Source organism: Orcinus orca, chromosome 17, assembly GCF_937001465.1.
Source record: "Orcinus orca chromosome 17, mOrcOrc1.1, whole genome shotgun sequence".
Lineage (NCBI taxonomy): Eukaryota > Metazoa > Chordata > Mammalia > Artiodactyla > Delphinidae > Orcinus > Orcinus orca.
Window position 1 is genome coordinate 37,832,359 of NC_064575.1, and position 21,909 is coordinate 37,854,267.

At 44.1% G+C, this 21,909-nt stretch overlaps 1 protein-coding gene across 1 annotated transcript; it reads left to right on the forward strand.

Annotated features, from left to right (window-relative positions):
• Nucleotides 1-19,162: 19,162 nt before the first annotated feature.
• Nucleotides 19,163-21,743, forward strand: LOC125961684 (DPEP2 neighbor protein-like). The gene is made up of 3 exons (XM_049700486.1): nucleotides 19,163-19,229; nucleotides 20,355-20,642; nucleotides 21,727-21,743. Exons 1-3 carry the CDS (start codon nucleotides 19,163-19,165, stop codon nucleotides 21,741-21,743), a joined length of 372 nt encoding a protein of 123 aa, XP_049556443.1.
• Nucleotides 21,744-21,909: the final 166 nt, after the last annotated feature.

A 21,909-nucleotide genomic window follows, 5' to 3' on the forward strand; every position in this document is an offset into this window, starting at 1 on the left:
CTTTCCTCATATATTTCATTTGAGAATGAATTCATTTCTGTTTCAAATGGTCCCATTTGGGAAAACCTAGATCCCATCAACAACAGCTTGAGAACAGAATCAAGGAGTAGAAAGGCAAGAAACAAGAGAGGCATGGACATATATACACTAACAAACGTAAGGTAGATAGCTAGTGGGAAGCAGCCTCATGGCACAGGGATATTGGCTCGGTGCTTTGTGACCGCCTGGAGGGGTGGGATAGGGAGGGTGGGAAGGAGGGAGACGCAAGAGGGAAGAGATATGGGAACATATGTATATGTATAACTGATTCACTTTGTTATAAAGCAGAAACTAACACACCATTGTAAAGCAATTATACCCCAATAAAGATGTTAAAAGAAAGAAGAAGTTTTAAAAATTAAAATAATCTTTCTTCAGTCTGTGTAGAGAAAGGAAACTCTGGCTCTCAGTGTGCAGTCAGTCTATACAGGGAAGATTCTATTCTTCTTTTGTATTAAGTAATCAAACAGTTTAATAACATTTATTAGTCTTTAGTCAGGACTAAACTCCACAACTGACCTCCTTCCCCTGGTGCAACCACAAGCGGTGGCTGAGTTGTTAATACAGTCCTGCTCTGACATGCACATAATAGACCTGCCATGCCTGGAATTTTCTCAATATAGCTAGAAATTGTGTTTAGCAGAATTTTAAAAACAGAAAGACCCCAGCTTTTAATTATATAGGCAACTATATTTATACCAGCATCTGTATTTTATATGAAATTTCTTAAATTATTATTACAATAACATTTTAAATAATGAAGACTATAAAGCTAGATCTATGGAAATACTATATGAACCAATCCAGGCTCGAACCAAAGTGGAACTCAAGTGTCAAAATAAATCCCACTAATTTGATTCATTCATTTATTCATCAAACACAGATTGAGCAACATCTTTTTGCAACTATTCTAGGCATTGTGGGGGACCTATAAAGCTTACATCATCACATCCCATGGCAAAATGTAAAAAGTGCTTCTGGGAGGCATAAAGACAGTTCCTTCCCTGCTGCCCCTGAGAAGCCCCTTACAAAGATTCTGATGACCTGGGAAACAGAGGTGAGGTCGTAGCTTCCTCCAGACTCTAACAAGCCTGTGCCAAGAAGGCATTATGACACCTTTGACCCAAAGATGGACGTCAACATGGATATACGGCTGGAGAGGAAAGCTGAGCTCACCTCAGGACAGACAGGACCTCTGCATGTAGAGCCAGTCCCTCAGCTGTTCGGCCCTGACCTCCCCTGGAATCCCAGAAGTTGAGAGAAATGAGACACCTCTGAGAAGCCATTATGAGAATAGAGAAGACTAGAAAGGCAAGAAAGAAGCCCTACCAATAAAATTAATCTTTCCTCAGCCTAAATCAAGACAGGATGATCTGCCTCTCAAGAGCTCATTCCATCCAAGAAGCAGAGAGAAGATGAAACACAAACTAACTCTGAGCTAAAAGAAAGAGGAGTAATGCTCTCTGAGGGGTGGCAGAAGAGGAAGGAGTAAGAAAACGAGCCCACATTCCAGAAAATCCTGGTTTGAACTGTGGGAAGAAATAACACATCGGAGGGAAAAACAGAACAGCCCAAGCTGCCAATGAGTGACCAAGAGATTAAACAGCCTGAGGAACTGATGACAAGTAGATTTCCAATTACAGCAGTGATATAATTGAGCACACAGGATCACTCATCCCCAAAGACTAGAAAAGACTCAACTCAGTCTGAAGGCAAGTTTTTACTTTAGAACTCACAAGTTGCTCTTGCAAAAAATTCTGCCCCACCGTTTCTTCTCCAGCCAGATCAGATATGTGCCCCACAGACAGCCAGGAGGTGAAACGAGTGTCAGCAAGTACTGATGAGTGGCTTGAAAATCCAGCTTTTAGAACCTCTAAGTACAGAAGTCTCACACTCAAGAGAGGAAGATTAAAAGAAGTTGGGAGTGAAAGGACTCACCAGTTGTCTGTTTGGGCTGGGAATAGAAAGACACTGAAGAGCTGGAAGAGCAGAGAGAAGCCAGGAGTAGAAGTCCCAATGTTGGGCAGAATTATCATTGGCAATGGAAAGCAAGGCTGTGAAACACCGTGAGTCATAGCCTTAAAGTTAGAAGAGCCAAATCCACCCCACACCCCAAAATCTGCATTGCTCAGCTAGACCCAGCAAACAGACCCATGATCATCTTGTCTAGAAAAGCATATGATAGCACTCCCTGTGGGACATAATCCCTTTACTGATACTAGCTTTGACCCAATTCCATCCTCCCTTGGGTTTCCAGTAAAATCTTCTGAAACTGTAATTTTCAAAAAGTGAAAAACATGACTCTCATCCAAATATCAAATGAACATGTGTCAAAGATGTTATCCAACTTGTTAATTAATGAGGGAAACATTAAGATGGTAAAGCTCCTTCAAAGAGCATTTTCAGGATCTAGATTTTCATAAGCATGTGGAACAACATTTGAACAAGATCACGATGTTAAATACAAAACTGGCTAATGACCTAGAGAGCAATAAGCCATAACCTTTGGGGTTATCTATTATATTGGACAGAAATTATTTGCCAAATCTACATGTTAACATGTGACTTCACTGAGTCTGGAAATTTTAATGAAAAATAATGGTTGGGATGAACAAAGCATATTCTCCTGCCTAAATACCCCTCAGGTGGAGCTGCTAAACTATGTCCCTAGATGATGTTAAAAGGACATATTACCTATCTTTCTGTCTTACTTCCAAGTTTTAAATAAGTTTTCTTAACTCCTTGGTGCTTTACTTTATAATAGAGCGTAGGCAAATCTCATTAACCACAGAAGCTAGAGAACCTCCCCTCCTCAAATTTTTTAAAACTGGACTGTCCATAGAAAATGTTGACCTTGGCCTTGACTGACTGGAAAGAGGAATGGTGTATGAGGAAAGAGAAGAAACTCCTGATTTGAAAGGTCACTCAGATGGCAATGGGAAACAACTAACCCCTGCTAATCTTAGCCATCTGCCGGCCTACCAGACCTTACTGACTATGTCACTCTTAAGTCTGGAATTCAGAAGGGGAAGTTGTTCACCTTCCTCTGTGCTGATCAACCACCTGAGTATAGTTCCCTCAAGATAGAACCACTGCAGTTAGAAATCCAAAGGTATCCTCTGCAGAAGCAGCACTTCTCAGGTGGATGAGGTACAGACTACCCTTTGAGTGTGGTACAAAAAGCAACTCCAAGGATCCCTCAAAGAGATCAAGTGTTTAAATCAGTTGGTGTGGATCTCCAGACGTCTGTCCAAGAAGATGCTCTTGGTGCACCCAACTCCACATAGGACCAGGAGTAATTAACTATCTCACCTAGAACTTATACCAGAGAAAAGAACCCAGTATCTTTCAGTGAATATTGACCAAAACCAAAACACTTCCCTCCTTGACTCTTGGCTTTCATACCCTGTTTGGCATATGATTTTTTTTAAGTATTTTCTGTTAGGACAAACAAAGGGTCAGTAAAAGACATTTCACACAAAGACACAGAGTTGTACCCTAGGAACAAGATTGAGACAGGTGTGAAAGTAAGTGCCAGGTATACAGAAGAGATTGGTGGTTCAAATGAATTTTGCCAAAGGATTTGCCTGGCATCTATTAGTTCTTGTACTGGCTTGAAGTGGTGGTAATATGAAAGGTACCTTGTTACTTCCTAAAAGTAAGACTCAAAACCACAATGAGGGACTTCCCTGGTGGTCCAGTGGTTAAGACTCCACGCGGGTTCAATCCCTTGTCGGAGAACTAAGATCCCGCATGCTGCATGGCAAGGCCAAAAAAAAGAAAAGAAAAGGAACCAAAACCACAAGGAGATACCACTTCATATCCACTAGGATGGCTGTAATCAAAAAAACAGAAAGTAACAAGCATGATGAGGATGTGGAGAAAATGGAACCCTCATACATTGCTGGCGGGCATATAAAATGGTGCAGTGGCTGAGAAAAAAAGGCAGTTTCTCAAAAAGTTAAACGTAGAATTACCATAGCAGTTCTACTCCTAGGTATATACCCCAAAAAGTTGAAAACAGGTACTCAAACAAATACTTGTACACATATGTTCACAGCAGCACCATTCACAATAGCTAAACAACAGAAACAAACCAAATATCTACCAACCAATAAATGGATAGACAAATTGTGATATATACATACAACGGAATGCAACGGTATTCAGCCATAACAAGGAATGAAGTATTGATACATGCTACAATGTCGATGAACTTCAAAAATATTATGCCAAGTGAAAGAAGTCAGTCACAAAAGATCACATGTATGGTTCCATTTATATGAAATATCCAGAAAAGGTAGATCCATAGGGAAGGAGAGCAGAACCATAGTTGCCTTAGTAGGGGAGAAAGGAATGGGGAGTAACTACTTCCTGGATATGGGATATTTCATTTGGGGCAAGGAAAATGTTTTGGAACTAGATAAAAGTGTTGTTTGTACAACACTGTGAATGTGCTTAATGACACATAATTGTACACTTGAAAATGATTGATTTTATGTTATTTGAATTTCACCGCAGTTTAAAAACAGAGAGGAAATATCAACAATTATAAAAATAGTGTAGATTTCAAACAGAAAAGAGCAAGTTTACACAATGGCCTTCAAAACGTAAAAATACCCAGAGTAGGGTTTCCCTGGTGGTGCAGTGGTTAAGAATCTGTCTGCCAATGCAGGGGACACAGGTTTGATCCCCGGTCCGGAAGATCCCACATGCCGCGAAGCAACTAAGCCTGTGCGCCACAGCTACTGAGCCTGTGCTCTAGATCCCGCGAGCCACAACTACTGAGCCCACGTGCCACAACTACTGAAGCCCGTGTGCCTAGAGCCTGTGCTCCGCAACAAGAGAATCCACCACAATGAGAAGCCTGTGCACAGCAACGAAGACCCAACAAAGCCAAAAATAAATAAATTAAAATAAATTTTTTTAAAAAAAGAAAATACCCAGAGTAAACAAGAGTTTGGACAGAAGAGGGAGCAAGAAACACACAGACATACAGAATTTACATGAAAGAAAAGTTCTGAAAATACAATGATTTTTTTTTTCCCCAGGATCATGTCACTACTCTCCTCCTTGGATGAATTGTTATATCTTCTAAAAATAGAATTTAAAAATAAATAAACTCTTCAATACCGAGAAAGAAATAGTGAACACTCATAGAATTTACAGCTTGAAGGGTTGGCCTGAGAGGTCATTCAGTCCAGTTGTCCTTATTATACAAACGGGAAAGCAAGAGAGACTCAGAGAAACTGCCTAAATGCCTTTCCCAAGGTCGCACAGCAGAGCTGGCGCTAGCAGCAGCCCACGGTTGGTTGGAGACCATGCTTTCCAAGATAGAAGCTCCAATTATGTTCTCTGTGGTTTTATTTTTTTCTCTTGAATCACATATCTAAAATGTTTCTAGGCCTATAGCAAGTCAGTGTCAGCCACTCCCTCCTCAGCTTGCCAGTATTCACATCCAAGGACAATCAGGTTAAAATTAACATCGCTAGAGCAGCGTTACATGGAAAAGGCCCAAACACGCAGCCTAGCGTGTGTAAGATGTCAGCAGAGTACGCCAGCGCACTCTGGCCTTATTCCTAGGGAGGGGATGGGGGATTAAGAGACTGTATGTATGTGCAGCCTACCTGTCAACTAGGGTCAACACATCCTTTGAGAGTCAGTCCAAAGGGCTTGACCTCCTCTCTCAGATCCTGTCATCCAGATCATTCCTTCCAGCCCTTGCCTTCTGCACTAGAGGGCAGATGAAGCAATTTTCCCAAACAATGACCATTCTCTCCCAAGCCCAGCTGTCTAAATAACGTTGCTGGGTTTTTTTCCCAACTGCATATATGTCCCGGGACTTCTTTTGAACTTGCTGGTGCATTCCCTTCCTCCCCTCCCGACACCAGTTACCAGAATGGGTCACTTCTTTATGGGGCCTCCACAGAAAGCAGAGTCTGCAGTAAACAGATATTTTGACTCAAGGTTATAATGCAGATAAGGAACGGTCACAGCCAAAGCATAACTTGAAAGTTTCCTACCCCAAGAGGGCTACCACAAACTGGATACCAGTGCCTCAAACACTGCTATTTAACTTTGCTAAAAGGGGCCATTTGTCTTCATTAAATTTTCAAACTTTTAGCTCCTGAAATACAGGTTTCTTATTAAATATGGATTTATGTCAGTGCCACGAGGAGCACCTAATCCAGCATAATGTCGTGCCAGAAAGGCCTCTCTCCCCTAATTATTTAATTTCGAATAAAAGTGGGATTTTATTTTGGGATTAAGAGTGGGCTCTGGAATTAGAATATTCATGTTCAGATTTTGGCATCACTTATATCTATGTGGTCTTAGGCACCATACATAACCTCCTATGACCTCAGTTTGCTCATGTATAAGATGACATAACAATGAGCACCTACCTCTTCAAGCCACTTTGAGAAAATAAAAAGTTTGCAGTACATATATGAGTGCCTGGCACATTCTAAGAGCTCAGTAACTGTTATCTATTGTTATCCTTCCCTAGGCGGGGCATGGTAATTACTCTTCAGTCAGGGAGAAGAACCCGCCCGCAGTCAGGAGTACTCTACTGCTAATATTTTTTGGGCAACTGATCTTCGGGAACAGTTCATACACTAACCTGTCTGTTCTGAATTTCCACAGGCTCCAAAAAGATTCATGAGTTGGAGAGCCAGATCTACAGCTCTATGCAGATCTTATTCCCTTTCTAACATCCCAGAAAACCTCTGCTTGAATATCTCCAGCAAAAGGAAACTGCCCCTTGGCTGTCCATGTGACTTGTGGATGGCCTACTGTTTCTAATTTTGTCCTGTGGGTCCACCCAGCAGAAGGTACTTAGCCCTTCAAACATGTAAATACATTATCAAGTTTCTAGGCTGAATAACCCCATGTTCCTAAAGTGTTATCCCAGGGCCTGATTGATACAGTCCCTTCTACAGGAACTCCTGCTTGTTAATACGTTTCAGAGCTACCCAATTCCTGGAAGGGAGGCTGCCCAGCTCTAAGGTGAGGCCAAGCTGGGGAGAGGATTGTAAAGAAAGCCAGGGGACCAGATCTTCTTCATCATTCTACCCACTAACGCGCACCCCCATCACTCTACGCTTCTGAGAATCTTCAGAGATATGGCATCAGCTTTTTTCAAACATTTCCTGAGTTGGATGAGATGTCAGTGATCTTGCAGTGGGGTACCCTAACTAAGCAACTTATCCTTTCCACATAACTTTAGGAAGGGAGGAGAAAGGAAATACAGAGTGTTCAGTGAATATTATGTGTCAAGCTCCATGCTGAATTTTTTTAAATTGTATTTATTTTCTCTATTTATTTATTTTTGGCTGCGTTGGGTCTTCGTTGCTGCACATGGACTTTCTCTAGTTGCGGCAAGCAGGAGCTACTCTTTGTTGTGGTGCACAGGCTTCTCATTGCGGTGGCTTCTCGTTGCAGAGCACGGGCTCTACGTGCGTGGGCTTCAGTAGTTGTAGCACGCGGGCTCAGTAGTTGTGGCGCATGGGCTTCACTGCTCCGTGGCATGTGGGATTTTCTCAGACCAGGGCTCGAACCCGTGTCCCCTGCATTGGCAGGCGGATTCTTAACCACTGCACCACCAGGGAAGCCCCATGCTGAATATTTTTCATATGTTACTTCATTTAAATAAACCACAAACATAAGGGGCATTCTAATTACATTCCCCATTTTAAAGATGAGGAAACCGAGACTCAGGAAAGTCTAAAGCTTGCCCTCAATCACAGAGTGCTTAAGCAAGGGTATGAACTCAGGCCACCCAATATAAAGTCCCTTGTGCTTTCCTCTCTACCAGACCTGTCTTCCAGGGCTCATCTCAACTTGCTCAAGGACTCAGCTACTACACAAACTACTCACTTACACTGAGCCTGCAATTGCTGGCCTTGACTGGGCTCCACCAAGCTACCATAGTACTGAAGTATCCCTCTAGACCAGGGCTCAGCAAAGCACAGCCTGTGGGCGAAACCTCACCATTGCCTCTTTTTGTAAATAAAGATTTAGTGGAACATAGCCACGCCCATTTATTTTCATACTGTCTATGGCTGTTTTCACACTGCAATGGCAGAGACTGTATGGTCTGCAAAATCTAAAATATTAATGAGGTAGCCCTTTCTTTGCAGACAAAGTTTGTCAACCCTGCCCCAGACCCACATTATATTGGCAAATATCTCATTATCCCATGGACAATCGTAAAACCACAAGCAAGAGGAACAATGGAATCATAACCCTTTGTTATTTCTCTCATGGATCTTTCTTACATATATGTCTATAAGCTGGTACTTTTTCCACATTAACCATAATCTACTTTTCTAGGATAGGCTACACCACCTCAGAACTATTGTAACACCTGTTTCAATCTCTATTTTCATGTGGTAATTTCTCATTTGCCATAAGAGGTGGTGTGTGGACAGTGGTTTCTATTTTTCCAGCATCCAGGCAGTTACCTTTCCCACCGTGTGCAGCTTTGGTAGGACTTTCAGTCAAGGTGCCCTGCCCTCCTCTAACCAAAGATAGGCTTGAGACCCAATGGCCCATTAGGACTCCTTTCCCACAATTTCACATCTGGAATATCATGACTCATGGACAGAAATTTAGTGAGTTGTTTTGTACCTGCATCAGTGCCCTTCCAAGACTCTTCATTCCTGCTGCTCTGCAAATTGTCCTTTCCAAGCCTGGTTCTTCAGATGTAAATTCCTTTTTAAATTAAGTTGGCCAGATCAGTGTGTCACTTGTAACCAGACCCAGCTGATACAATAGGTCCATAAAAACCTGCAGGGTAGGAGAATTTGTCTCTAAGGAATCTGATTCCTTCTGAAGAAAATAGTACTAGGGGAGAAAGGTCTTGATTTGAATTTATAAAACCTTAGAAGAGGGCTTCCCTGGTGGTGCAGTGGTTGAGAGTCCGCCTGCCAATGCACATCCGGAGCCTGTGCTCCGCAACGGGAGAGGCCACAGCAGTGAGAGGCCAGCGTACCGCAAAAAAAAAAAAAAAAAAGATATTTTTAATTCAATTATCAAATACAGAAACATATAAAGGAATATGAACACCATTTCACAGATATTAAATTAGTCCCAATAGTTAATGACAGTGATTTCCTATTGCTGATGTAATTTTAATTCTTTAGGACTAGCAGCTGATTTCTTTGTGACAACATAGTACACCATTAGTATTAAGCATCAGAGACTACCTCTCCATGGCTTCCCATTGGGGACATCTGCTCATCTGTGATGGCAAAGGCACAGGTGAGGGTTTTTAATGCCTTTAACATGTAACTGACAAGATAATAAAGCAGAGCTCACTACATCTGATTCTTGACATTCACACCAGAGGGTGTTTGGGGATGCTAGGAAGGTCCCCAAAGGAGAGAAGAAATGAAAATTTCCTCTGCGAAGGCAATTCCTGCATCACTTGAACTGTAGGAAAGAACTCTCCAGATCACTTAGCCCACCGACTATCTAAGGAAGGAATCCCCTTCAGAAAATCCCCTGAAAAATCACGTGTCACTAGAGCTGTCCAGGTGAATACCATCAATGATGGTGAGCTCATTACCTTTAAGGCAGCTTGATTGATTTTTAGATAGCACAAATTGTTAGAAACTTCTAACAACTCTGAATTGAATAAAACCACACACACAGAAAACGCTACTCCCTCTTCCTTGTGGCCATCCTTCACACCTACCTTGATCATACTTTTCATAGCCCACTAAATCTTCTCAACTCCTAACCTCACACCACAGAAGCTCCAAATCATTTTTAATGTGGATGCATTGAGTTTTTACTTTCCTACCTGTAGAGGTCAATCAGGTCCTGTCAGGAAAGGTATGGCTCACTGAAATTTAGTAACTTGAGGACAGTTTAACAAAGGGACCATTTACAAAAGTGTGAGCACAGGGTAGGGAAACTAAAAGGGATTGTACAATACCCCAGGGTATTACTACCCCAGGGTATTACCACTCCAGGCTTGAACGAACAAGGAAAGCAGTTAGCAGAACTGGATACAGGGCCAGCCAAGTAAAGAGGATTGCCTGGCAGGAGCTGTAACCTTCAGCTTCAGAGGGCAGCCTCACAGGGCAGGGCTTGGTGGAATAAATACCCCTCCCTCACTCTTCTCCTTGACTCTAATCTCCTGCCAGAGGTTTTCACTGGCTAAACGTAATTGGAAACTTGAGGGAAAGGGAGCGCATCAAAGCACTTTATACAAGTTAGATTCCTGGGGCACAGAGCAGAGCGGTGAGCAGACCTGAGGGGCAAATGGAAAATATCTAGCACAGAAGACATCTCATGTCTTGTCTGCCCAACATGCATTCACTTTTATTCTGGTAACAATACCTCAATTTTCTTCTAGGGAACCACTTCCCACCCACTCTCCTGTCACATGATTTAAGCCCAGTTGATCACACCTCGAACAGCAGGAGAGGTCATGTGACTCAGGACTCAGGCCTGTCCAATCAGCATCACAACCCTCTTAATAATAGTGATTGACTCAGAGATAAACATTAACTCAATTAAGGACAATGCGAAGCAAACACTGTTCTTCTGCAGGAGAGGAATGTTCTCCTTTCCCCCAGATTGGTGGATATTAGCCTGGAGCTACTGGAAGCCACAGTGCCCCCCAAAAGAAGAGCCTGGATAAAGAGAAAGTTAACTCAGAGGAAGGCAGAGCCAAGAGAGAGCAAGACTCAGCCCTGATAACATTGTTTGAGTTCCTGAATCCAATTGTGCCTGAAATCTACCCTGACTATCCCAGCCTGAAATTTAAATGATATTGAAAAGAAAAGTTCCTATAGTATAAAGAGCACTGTTGGGACATAAGTTCAAAGTCTGGCTCCATCACCTTCTAGCTAGGCGACATTGGGAAAACACTTCACTTTATGATCTTCAAGTTCCTTGACTTTAAAACAGGAAATTATAACGCCCTGCCACCCTCCTAGGCTTATTGTGAGTACTAAACAAGACCACAGATTTAAAGGTCCCTTGTAAACTGCACGGCACTGTACGAATGTCACAGATTCTTCTTCAGGTCACCCCCACCTTCAGATGTGCCACACTCGGGACCTTGGTAATGCCGTGTTCCAGTCAGGGGCACACAACATTCTAAAATTACTTCCAAGGCTGAGTAATGACATATTGGAAAGCAGCTCTCAAGAGCAGTGGCAATCTCCACATTGCCAAATAGAAAAAAAGAAAGAAAGAAAGAAAGAAATTAACAGAATCGGCTTTATTTTAAAGAGACAGACTGGAATCAGCAACTAAGAAATAAAATAATGAGAAAAATTCCACCAAATTAAAAACTATGTCTGAAACAATGTCAGGGCAGAGAAGATGAGAAACAGGCAAACTGAAGAAAAGTGGTCCATGCTCTGGGGTGCTGTGATTCAAGCTGCAATAGTCACAGCTGGGTAGCAACAGAGTCAAAATCAAAAACCATGGAACAGACAAGACGGAGTGCTTCCCTGAGGACAGAGAACTGTTGAAAGGAAAAGCCCATACGTTACAACTATAAAATACTGGGAAAGAAATAAAGCCAGAGGCCAGCAAGTGTGGCAGTAAACCCAAGCTCAGAAAAACAGAAAGATATCAAAGGTCTCACTGCTGAAGCCAACCTGATGGTGAGCAGGGAAGCTGAGAGCACTTCACCAAGTGGCTAAACCCCATGTGGAAATTTCAAAACTGAAATGGGAAAAATCCAAAGCACAGCTAGGAAAATGTGTTACCACAGAGGCAAAAGAGAAAAACATATGTGCAAAATGCTTCAATGTGCTTCTCAGTAGCTCACCTCACAAATACAAATACCAGGCTTGGATAAAGCACTTGGATTTTTGCTGGTCCAGCAGCTCGATTCTACTGTAGACTAAAAGCAAAGAGCAGAGGAAAAATTAACTTGAATTTATAATCCATATGCCACGTGCACCATAGTTTACCAATGGACTAGAAACTGAAAGAAGGGTTAAGTCCAAAGGAAAGTAAAATCTTTCTTGTCCAACTGAAGAAACATAAAGTGCTCAAAAAAAAAAAAATGATTTTCAGCATCTGAGCAAAGGACTGTGCTAAGTGCTACATAGGACAGGAGATGAAAGCAACATAGTCCTTCCCCCTGCCCCGCCTCACCCCCAAACAGCTAGTAATCCAGTTGAGAAGGAAAATCCCACTAGACAAGACAGAATGTAGAATGGAACACAGTGAGTAAGACAAACCAGACTTAGGTGGCTATAGAGCAGGTTTCTGCTCAGTGAAAATCATGAAAAAAGAGACTCACATGACAATTTTCTTCCCTTGTTTGAGTGGGCAGAGGAAGTGAATAAATCAGCTTGAAAGCATTGGTTGATACTTTCCTCTGCCTCCCAACTACCCTTCCCCCAAACACAGCATCATCAAGTCCTGCCCCTTCCACATCCAGACTGTACCTCGAGTCCTTCTTCCCTCAATCCCTGCTGCTCCTACCCTTGTTCAGGCCACTGTACTCTCTTGCTCGGACCACCCAGATTATCAGCTTATTCCCATTCTCTTTCCCTTATTATCAGTCTTCTACCCAGCATCCAGAGTAATGTTTTTAAATGTAAACTAGAGCAAAACCCTTCCATGGCTGCCAAGACTACAATGAAATATCAACTCCTTCAAGACCCTGTATCTTCCAGCCTCTGACCACTCCTTCAGGTTCATTTCCTCACTCACTCCAGCTTCACTGACTGCTCAGTTCTCTGAATGCCCCACACTCTTTACCACCAAAATACTTTACATATGCTGTTCGCTGTCTGTGATGCTGTTCCCTCCCACTCTTCCCATAAGTCTTATTTGCCTGGAAGTCTCAATATAAAAGTCACTCCCTCAGACAAGTCTTTCTGAGCCCCCACCATAAACTAGGTCTCAGAGCACCATGTACTTTTCTTTATCATAGTTGGTAATTATGTATTTATTCTGTGTCTGACTCCTCACAATACTAAAAAGCGAGGAAATTTTCTTCTTGCTCCCCACTATACACCCAGGTCCTAGAATAGTTTGTGGCACCCAGCAGGGGACCAGAAAATATTTGCTGAATGAACATACATGCTCAGCACTAACATGGTGTACAAGAGTAGAAAATATGTCCTCTTTATTCAAAGTGATTCCAATCTAATATATGCAAAACAAATGGAGGCAGAAAAAAATAGAAGAAAATCACATGGAGATCAGATTATATGGAAAGTGCCACAGAGGTGCATAGGCAGTCCATGTATCTTTTTTTTTTTTTTTACGGTACGCGGGCCTCTCACTGTTGTGGCCTCTCCCATTGCGGAGCACAGGCTCTGGACACGCAGGCTCCGCAGCCATGGCTCATGGGCCCAGCCGCTCCGCAGCATGTGGGATCTTCCCGGACCGGGGCACCAACCCGTGTCCCCTGCATCGGCAGGCGGACTCTCAACCACTGCACCACCAGGGAAGCCCCCATGTATCTTAGAAAACAGAAAACACTAAATAAAGAAAAGGTATTCTTTTAGGTCATTTCTATCTTCAGGGAAATCCCCATGGAGTCATTGGTAACCACAATTTTCTACAAAGGTAGAACCAAAAATAAAGAAAAACAAAAAGCAAAATAAAACCCACCTACCTGTCCATAAGCAGAGACCAAAGGATCTCGGCTTACTAACCCAGGATTGCAACACACGGATAGCCAACTGTGCCAGCAGCACTGAAGCTGTGCTGGCCGCCAGTGCAGGTCCCAAATTTGCACCACCTGAGCAGTACAGAAATTAGAAGAAGAAAGTAACGCCAAAATTGGTTCCACTTGGAGACATAGCATTGGAAAGCATCACACCCACACTTACAACAAGGAACAAGCTAGACAAACGGCAAATTAACAATTTTTCATGAACTCATCAGAAAGCGGAGGTCACGGAGCCAATAACCAACCCAGAATCTGAGGAAAAACAGGCATCCACAGGAAGAAACAGGACCCAGGCCTTTGCCTGGCTGGGACAAACACCTCTGGATACCATATAAGCCATTAGGAAGAATTTAGCTAGAAATGTTTAACAAATTGCTGAAGGCCAATCGTAGGCTTGCTAAGGGCTGCAGTAATAGGAAAAGCTGGGTGAACAGTATGTGGGAGCTTCCTGTACTATCTTTGCAACTCTTCTGTTAAGTCTAAAATTATTTAAAACAAAAACTGATGGGAGACTCATGAACACTACTGAGCGTGGACAGAGGCAAACAGAAAAAAACATCTCATGGGAGGTCTCGCATCCCAGGCATGCATGGTACTCTCAAAAGAATATCCATGTAGATGACCTCACTCACCAAAACTATGAAAAAAAAAAACAGGAATTCTAATGACTCAGCCCACAGAACCAACAACTAGAAGTTCTTCACCCCTGAAAAACTACAGATATATTTATTTTGCATTCCTAGAAATTATAATAAAGGTTCACATCACATTAATGGAAATAAATTCAGAAGGGAGGTATGGGATGCATGGAGCAATGGGACGCAAAAAACCAGAACACCCGTTGGTAAATTTAAGTAAGAACTGACTATAAAAATAATGAGGATGGGGGCAAGGGGTATATGAGAACTCTCAATACTTTCCACTCAATTTTGCCATGAACCTAAAACGGCTCTAAAACATAGTCTACTTTTTAAAAAAATACATAAATGATAACTTTTTTGTACTGAAAAACAAAATGGAATTAAAATACTAGATAAAAATGGCACAGAAGATGGAAAAGCCTCTCACAGCAGACCATGGGAAGACTATTTAAACGAAGTTAAAGCATTCTAAAAATACTAATCTTCTTCAGGAGGAAGACAGAAATATTGATTTACTATAGACTTTGTTAAAAAATATATGATTAAGTACTTCTGTTTAAAACTCAGGTTCAAGATGGCAACACACACACTGAATCTACAAATACAAATAGAACAACTTCCTCTGAAAAAACCTAAAAACTGAGCAACTTCTATAAATGGGGCCAAGGAGAAGGCCCACAGGCAGCACGTGGGAAGGGCTGGGACTCAGTCTCGGCATAAACGCCACCCCTACTCCTCCCCCCGCCCCCCCCCCCCCGCCCCAGTCAGGAGGGAACTCAACAGCCAGAGTGTCTCCGAGGAGCAAAGGATCTGAACCCCACACCAGGCACCCCAACTTCCAAGACCTGCACCTGAGAGGCGAGCCCCCAAAACATCTAGCTTTGAAAACCAAGGGGCTCTTATGCCCAAGACCCACAAGGCTGTAGCGACGTGAGAAACAGCTTTTCCGGGCCTGGCGCTGGGACTCACCTGCTCCAGGGCCCCGTGCGGAGCAGCCGCTGGGCGCCCAGACTTTGTGGTCGGGAGGCTCGTCTGCTTGTCCTGCAGCTTCGGCCTGAGGTCAGGCCTCTGATTTGACACACATCTGGGGCCTTATGGGAGTGCTCTCTGCCTGGGAGACTGGCGGGCGCTATATCCGGACCCGTCCTCCGCCTAGCCCAGCCGGACACCAGCTTAGCGCCACCGAACATCCACCGCCTCCCAGAAGGGAGCTCCTACGCGCCTCTGCTGCCCAGGGCGGTCTTTGCAGCGGCGGCCAAAAGATGCCCCGTGATCACCTGGCTCTGGGAGCAATTCCCCATTGGTCAGAAAAGAAGCCAGAGCTTAGAAAGGTACGAAGCCTGCCAGGTCTCAGAGTTCGTAATGGTGGACAGTGGTGGAAACTCAGGACGCCAGAGCTCAGGCTTCCCTAGGTAGATACTAGCTTTCTGCATTTGTCAGCTTGAGTGAAAGGCCCTGCATGCTTTTTGCTTTGCAAACTTTCCCTCATCTCTCAAGTTGCACCCCTTCAAGAAGTGTTCCCTGGCCCCTCAGTCTGGGCTTCCACAGGACACAAGGCACACCTGAATCTTAGTCCTTTACCACACTGGATGTGTTACTTTACCTGATTCCCAATTAGACTGAAAGATCCCTGAGGGCAGAGGCTAATTCTTTTTTTTTTTTCTGTTTTTAACTTATAGTTGATTTATAAGTTTCAGGTGTACAACATAGTAATTCACAATTTTTAAAGGTTGTAATCCATTTATAGTTACTGCAAAATATTGGCTATATTCCCTGTGCTGTATAATATATTCTGTAGCTTATTTATTTTATAAAGAGTAGTTTGTACCTCTTAATCCTCTACCCTAGCTTATGCCTCCCCCCAACCCTCTCCCAACTGGTAACCACTAGTTTGTTCTCTGTGAGTCTGTTTTATTTTTTAGACTCCACACATAAGTGATATCTTACAGTATTTATCTTTCTCTGTCCAACTTATTCCACTAAGTGAGATACCCTCCAAGTCCATCTATGTTGTTGCAAATGGCAGAATTTCATTTTCTTTATGGCTGAGTAATATTCCATTGTGTATATATACCACCTCTTCTTTATCCATTCATCAGTTGATGGACACTTAGGTTGTTACCACCATATCTTGGCTATTGTAAACAATGCCACTATGAATGTTGGGATGCATATGTCACTTTGAATTAATGTTTTTGTTTTCTTCAGATATACAACCAGGAGTGGAATTGCTAGGTCATATGGCAGTTCTATTTTTAGATTTTTGAGAAACTACCATACTGTTTTGCACAGTGGCTGCACCAATTTACATTCCCACCAACAGTGTAGAAGAATTCCCTTTTCTCCACATCCTCACTCATATTTGTTATCTGTGGTCGTTTTGATGATAGCTATTCTGACAAGTGGGAGGTGATACCTCATTGTGATTTTGATTTGCATTTCTCTGATGATTAGTGATTTTGAGCATCTTTTCATGTGCCTGTTAGCCATCTGTATGTCTTCTTTAGAAAAATGTCTATTCAGTTCTTCTGCCCATTTTTTAATCAGGTTGTTTTTGTTTTTGTTTTTTGATGTTGAGTTGTATGAACTCTTAGTATATTTTGGATATTAACCCCTTAAGGGTCATATTATTTGCAAATATTTACCTCCAAGCAGTAGGTCGTCTTTTTGTTATGTTGATGGTTTCCTTTGCTGTGCAAAAGCTTTTAAGTTTAAGTAGGCCCCATTTGTTTATTTTTGCTTTTGTTTCCTTTGCCTTAGTCAACAGATCCACAAAAATATTGCTACAATTTATGCAGAGGCTAATCCTTAATAGACTTTTTATTCCCAGGTCCTGGCACAGCTTGTTTGTGAATGAAAAAGAATTAGACACTCCTTATGAATCAACAGATGATAACTCTATTTCTCAATAAGGCTCTGCACCCAATTTGTGTGGGATTGTTCCCCACGCCAAGCAGTCCTCCAACACCAGCTGGGTGTCCTACAACTTAGCTGTTTTCCCTGGCAACGGTGAAGAGGCTTCCTCATCTGCTACAGCCCTAGGCTCTAGGGATTGCTTTTGCAGCCAGTGTCCCTTCTCTAGGGACTCATACAGGTGATGAGCCAAGGCTGTGTTTTGCACGTCAAGTAGATTAAACGTCTTCAGCTAGAAACAGAGAAAAGTGGCAGAGGTCCATTCTGGCAGGAGACTGTGCACAGCAGATGTGACTGATCAGTTCTGATTTTCTTTGCAGCAGCAGTTGCTCCCGTTTCTCCTCCTACACCTGGTCACTACCATGTCCTCTACCAAGGGTGTGGAAAAACGCAGTTGGGCCGGCATGGGGAGACATACTGCCTAGTTGGTGGCTACGGGGCCTACGGGGATGTTCCTTTGGCCAAGCCAGCAAAGGTGGAAGCAGAGACGCCAGTCTCCAGACGTTGTCCCAAGAGAAAGCACAATCCGGAAAAGTCGGACAAAGACCTGGGTTGCTCCAGAACTAAACCCCAGCGATTGCAGCATTCAAGCAGCTCAGGAATACAAGGTGCTTTGATTCTAAAGCAGGGTGGCCCAACCTCTGGTCACATCCCCTCTGCAACAACCCCAGTGAACGAGTGTCCCATCTTTGCTTTTTCAAGGTCGGCAACAGGGAGTCCCCTCCTAAAGAAGGTTCTCTCTCATTGCCACACTATAAAAGGCTGCCTCAAATGTGGTTCCTTCCTGTGGGTCTGATCAGGCTAAGGGCAGGGTTGTCTCTTTCCTTCTCTGAGTCGGACCAAATCGTCTCAGTAACACCTCTTCGCACTGTTGACCATGTTTTTCAAAGGGACCTGAGCTCAGCGTTCATCTCATCCTTTCATGGTGCAGGGAGAGAGGATTCTAATGATTTTTACGTCTAGGGGAGAGGGAACTGTAATGATGATGTTGTCATTTTGTATTATGTTGCTTTTTTCATGAATTTGTTTTTAATTTCATGTGAAAATGGGCCCACCTTTCCCTCTCTATGTGGTCATTCAGCAAAAACGTTTTCCACCTGCAACAGCTCTGTCATTATCACTTGGACATGTTTGATATGGCATGAGCTTGTCATCACATTCCTATCAACTGTATATCGGGAACGCCGACATGAACATAACCATTGAGCAGAACACCTGTCCAATACCCGTGTAACACTGGGTAGGCCCCTTAACCTCTTGGTTTTTTTAAGTCCTCAGTTGTAAAAATGTGAGGGTGCTATGAATTAATATTTGGGGCAGGACAAGGTCGAGAAGTGTGTCTTTGCTTTTATTCTTCCAAACTGGAATATCTTCCGTCTCTTCCCCGTGGGTCCAAATCTCACATGTCCTTCGGGCCCACTGCCATGGAGCCTTCCCTGATTCGCCAGTCCACACAAAGCTCTGCCTCTTAGGGTCAGTGCCATACAAGCAAGCTGTCTCTTACGTTAATCTTGCGTCTCAAGCAAATCTCAGAATGTGGGTCTCTCTTGCCCTCCTGGGGCCCTTGGGGCTGGGCCAGCCCACCGGCATTCCCGACGTGGGCTGTCTACTAGACTAGGGCATGGGTGGGAGGGCCCAGGTGTGAGGGGCCCGGCAGAGTACCTCTGCCTCCACCCTTCTCTCCTCTACAAGACTGCCCCTCCTCCTGAAGCCTGCCCCTCAAGACACAGTTTCCTCATATGACCTCACTGGGTAGTGATGCCCTCACAGGCCTTCTCACAGTTACCTGGCAGGGTAACTATGCAAACTTGCTGCCCTCAGAGAAACTTCCCTACCCTGGAGGGAACTTCTTTCCTTGGAGAAAGTTCTCCACCAGATACAAATCTCTTTGGTTGTCTGAGAGAGAATGTCTGACCATATCTTCTATATTTACTCAAACCTGTCCTCTGTTCCCTGGGAGGGCAGTGCAACAGGTACACCGAGTCCGGCCACCTGTACAAGAGGCATGGTGTACACACAACCTGCCCTGGCTGCCACATTTTCCTGTGGGGTTTGCCCACCACATACACCTAAGCACTTTCCCAGCTCTAAGTAGTACCAGTGACCAGGGACACCTTCAGAGACCCACAGTGCTCACTGCTGAGGAGAAGTGAAAGGTCATCCCAGGACAAGTGTGCAGGAAATCTCTGATTTTTATAATTGTAGCCTTCCCATGTGGGCTAGAGGATGCTTCCATTCAGACCCTTTACTTATTGGCCTCTTAGCAAAAGACAAGTGCATTTTTGTTGGCAAATGGTAAAAGGAGCAGTTTGAGGAAGAGGGCCACTCTTGAACCGCACCTGCCAACGCAGGCACATCTGTGCTGTCATGTAGGCGTCTCTATCGGTCCCCTCAGACACATCCCATCCTGAGTTGCTGAGTACTAGGGGAGAGGGTGGTGCCATATTGATGGGAAGACCAAAAGAACGAAGAGGGGTTGATGCAGTACTAATGAGACTGGAGGGCTGAGGAGATGGTGTCCCAGGAGGCTGGGTTGATGTGAGCCTAGAGCTGGGACCCAGAACCCGGTTCTGAGTCTCCTGCTCACTCTGCCTCAGGATTTGGCCTTGTTCTAATCTACATAAAAGTATCAGAGGGCTAGAGTTCAGTGTGGTTGAAACAGGCAGTATAAATTGGACCCAAGAGGGGTTGCCAAGGTGGGCTGGGTTCTTAACCAATATATATTGGATTATTTTTTTCAAAACTTGAAAGACATTTCCATGAAAGCCTCAGAAGTGACAGACTGCAAGAAAGGTTTTCTCTGTTGTGGAAGGGAGAGATGGAGAGGATCATGATTGCAATTACTTTCAGGTTCTACTATTTTCCCTGGAAACGGTGAAGAGACTTCCTCATCTGCTGAAGCCGTAGGCTCTAGGGATTGCTTTTGCAGCCAGTGTCCCTTCTCTAGGGACTCATACAGGTGATGAGCCAAGGCTGTGTTTTGCACGTTAAGTAGATTAAACGTCTTCAGCTAGAAACAGAGAAAAATGGCAGAGGTCCATTCTGGCAGGAGACTGTGCACAGCAGATGTGACTGATCAGTTCTGATTTTCTTTGCAGCAGCAGTTGCTCCCGTTTCTCCTCCTACACCTGGTCACTACCATGTCCTCTACCGAGGGTGTGGAAAAACGCAGTTGGGCCGGCATGAGGAGACATACTGCCTAGTTGGTGGCTCCGGGGCCTATGGGGATGTTCCTTTGGCCAAGCCAGCAAAGGTGGAAGCAGAGACGCCAGTCTCCAGACGTTGTCCCAAGAGAAAGCACAATCCGGAAAAGTCGGACAAAGACCTGGGTTGCTCCAGAACCAAAACCCAGCGATTGCAGCATTCAAGCAGCTCAGGAATACAAGGTGCTTTGATTCTAAAGCACGGTGGCCCAACCTCTGGTCACATCCCCTCTGCAACAACCCCAGTGAACGAGTGTCCCATCTTTGCTTTTTCAAGGTTGGCAACAGGGAGTCCCCTCCTAAAGAAGGTTCTCTCTCATTGCCACCCTATGAAAGGCTGCCCCAAAGGTGGTTCCTTCCTGTGGGTCTGATCAGGCTAAGGGCAGAGTTGTCTCTTTCCTTCTCTGAGTCGGACCAAATCGTCTCAGTAACACCTCTTCGCACTGTTGACCATGTTTTTCAAAGGGGCCTGAGCTGAGCGTTCATCTCATCCTTTCATGGTGCAGGGAGAGAGGATTCTAATGATTTTTACGTCTAGGGGAAAGGGCAGTGGAATGATGACGTTGTCATCCTGTACTATGTCGCTTTTTTCATGAATTTGTTTTCCATTTCATGTTAAAATGGGCCCACCGTTCCCTCTCTGTGTGGTCATTCAGCAACCAAGTTTTGCACCTTTAACAGCTCTGTCATTGTCACTTGGAAATGTTTGAAATGGCATGAGCTTGTCATCACATTCCTATCAACTGTATATCGGGAGCCCCGACATGAACATAACCATTGAGCAGAACACCTCTCCAATACCCGTGTAACACTGGGTAGGCCCCTTAACCTCTTGGTTTTTTTAAGTCCTCAGTTGTAAAAATGTGAGGGTGCTATGAATTAATATTTGGGGCAGGACAAGGTCGAGAAGTGTGTCTTTGCTTTTATTCTTCCAAACTGGAATATCTTCCGTCTCTTCCCCGTGGGTCCAAATCTCACATGTCCTTCGGGCCCACTGCCATGGAGCCTTCCCTGATTCGCCAGTCCACACAAAGCTCTGCCTCTTAGGGTCAGTGCCATACAAGCAAGCTGTCTCTTACGTTAATCTTGCGTCTCAAGCAAATCTCAGAATGTGGGTCTCTCTTGCCCTCCTGGGGCCCTTGGGGCTGGGCCAGCCCACCGGCATTCCCGACGTGGGCTGTCTACTAGACTAGGGCATGGGTGGGAGGGCCCAGGTGTGAGGGGCCCGGCAGAGTACCTCTGCCTCCACCCTTCTCTCCTCTACAAGACTGCCCCTCCTCCTGAAGCCTGCCCCTCAAGACACAGTTTCCTCATATGACCTCACTGGGTAGTGATGACCTCACTGGGTAGTGATGCCCTCACAGGCCTTCTCACAGTTACCTTGGCAGGGTAACTATGCAAACTTGCTGCCCTCAGAGAAACTTCCCTATCCTGGAGGGAACTTCTTTCC

What these genes read in the sequence shown, in the direction of transcription:
- LOC125961684 (XM_049700486.1), top strand. Translation starts at nt 19,163, where the DNA reads ATGTCTGACCATATCTTCTATATTTACTCAAACCTGTCCTCTGTTCCC. An exon ending in CTGGGAGGGCAGTGCAACAG is followed by an intron (nt 19,230 to 20,354) that starts GTACACCGAGTC and finishes TTTTCTTTGCAG; the next exon opens with CAGCAGTTGCTCCCGTTTCT.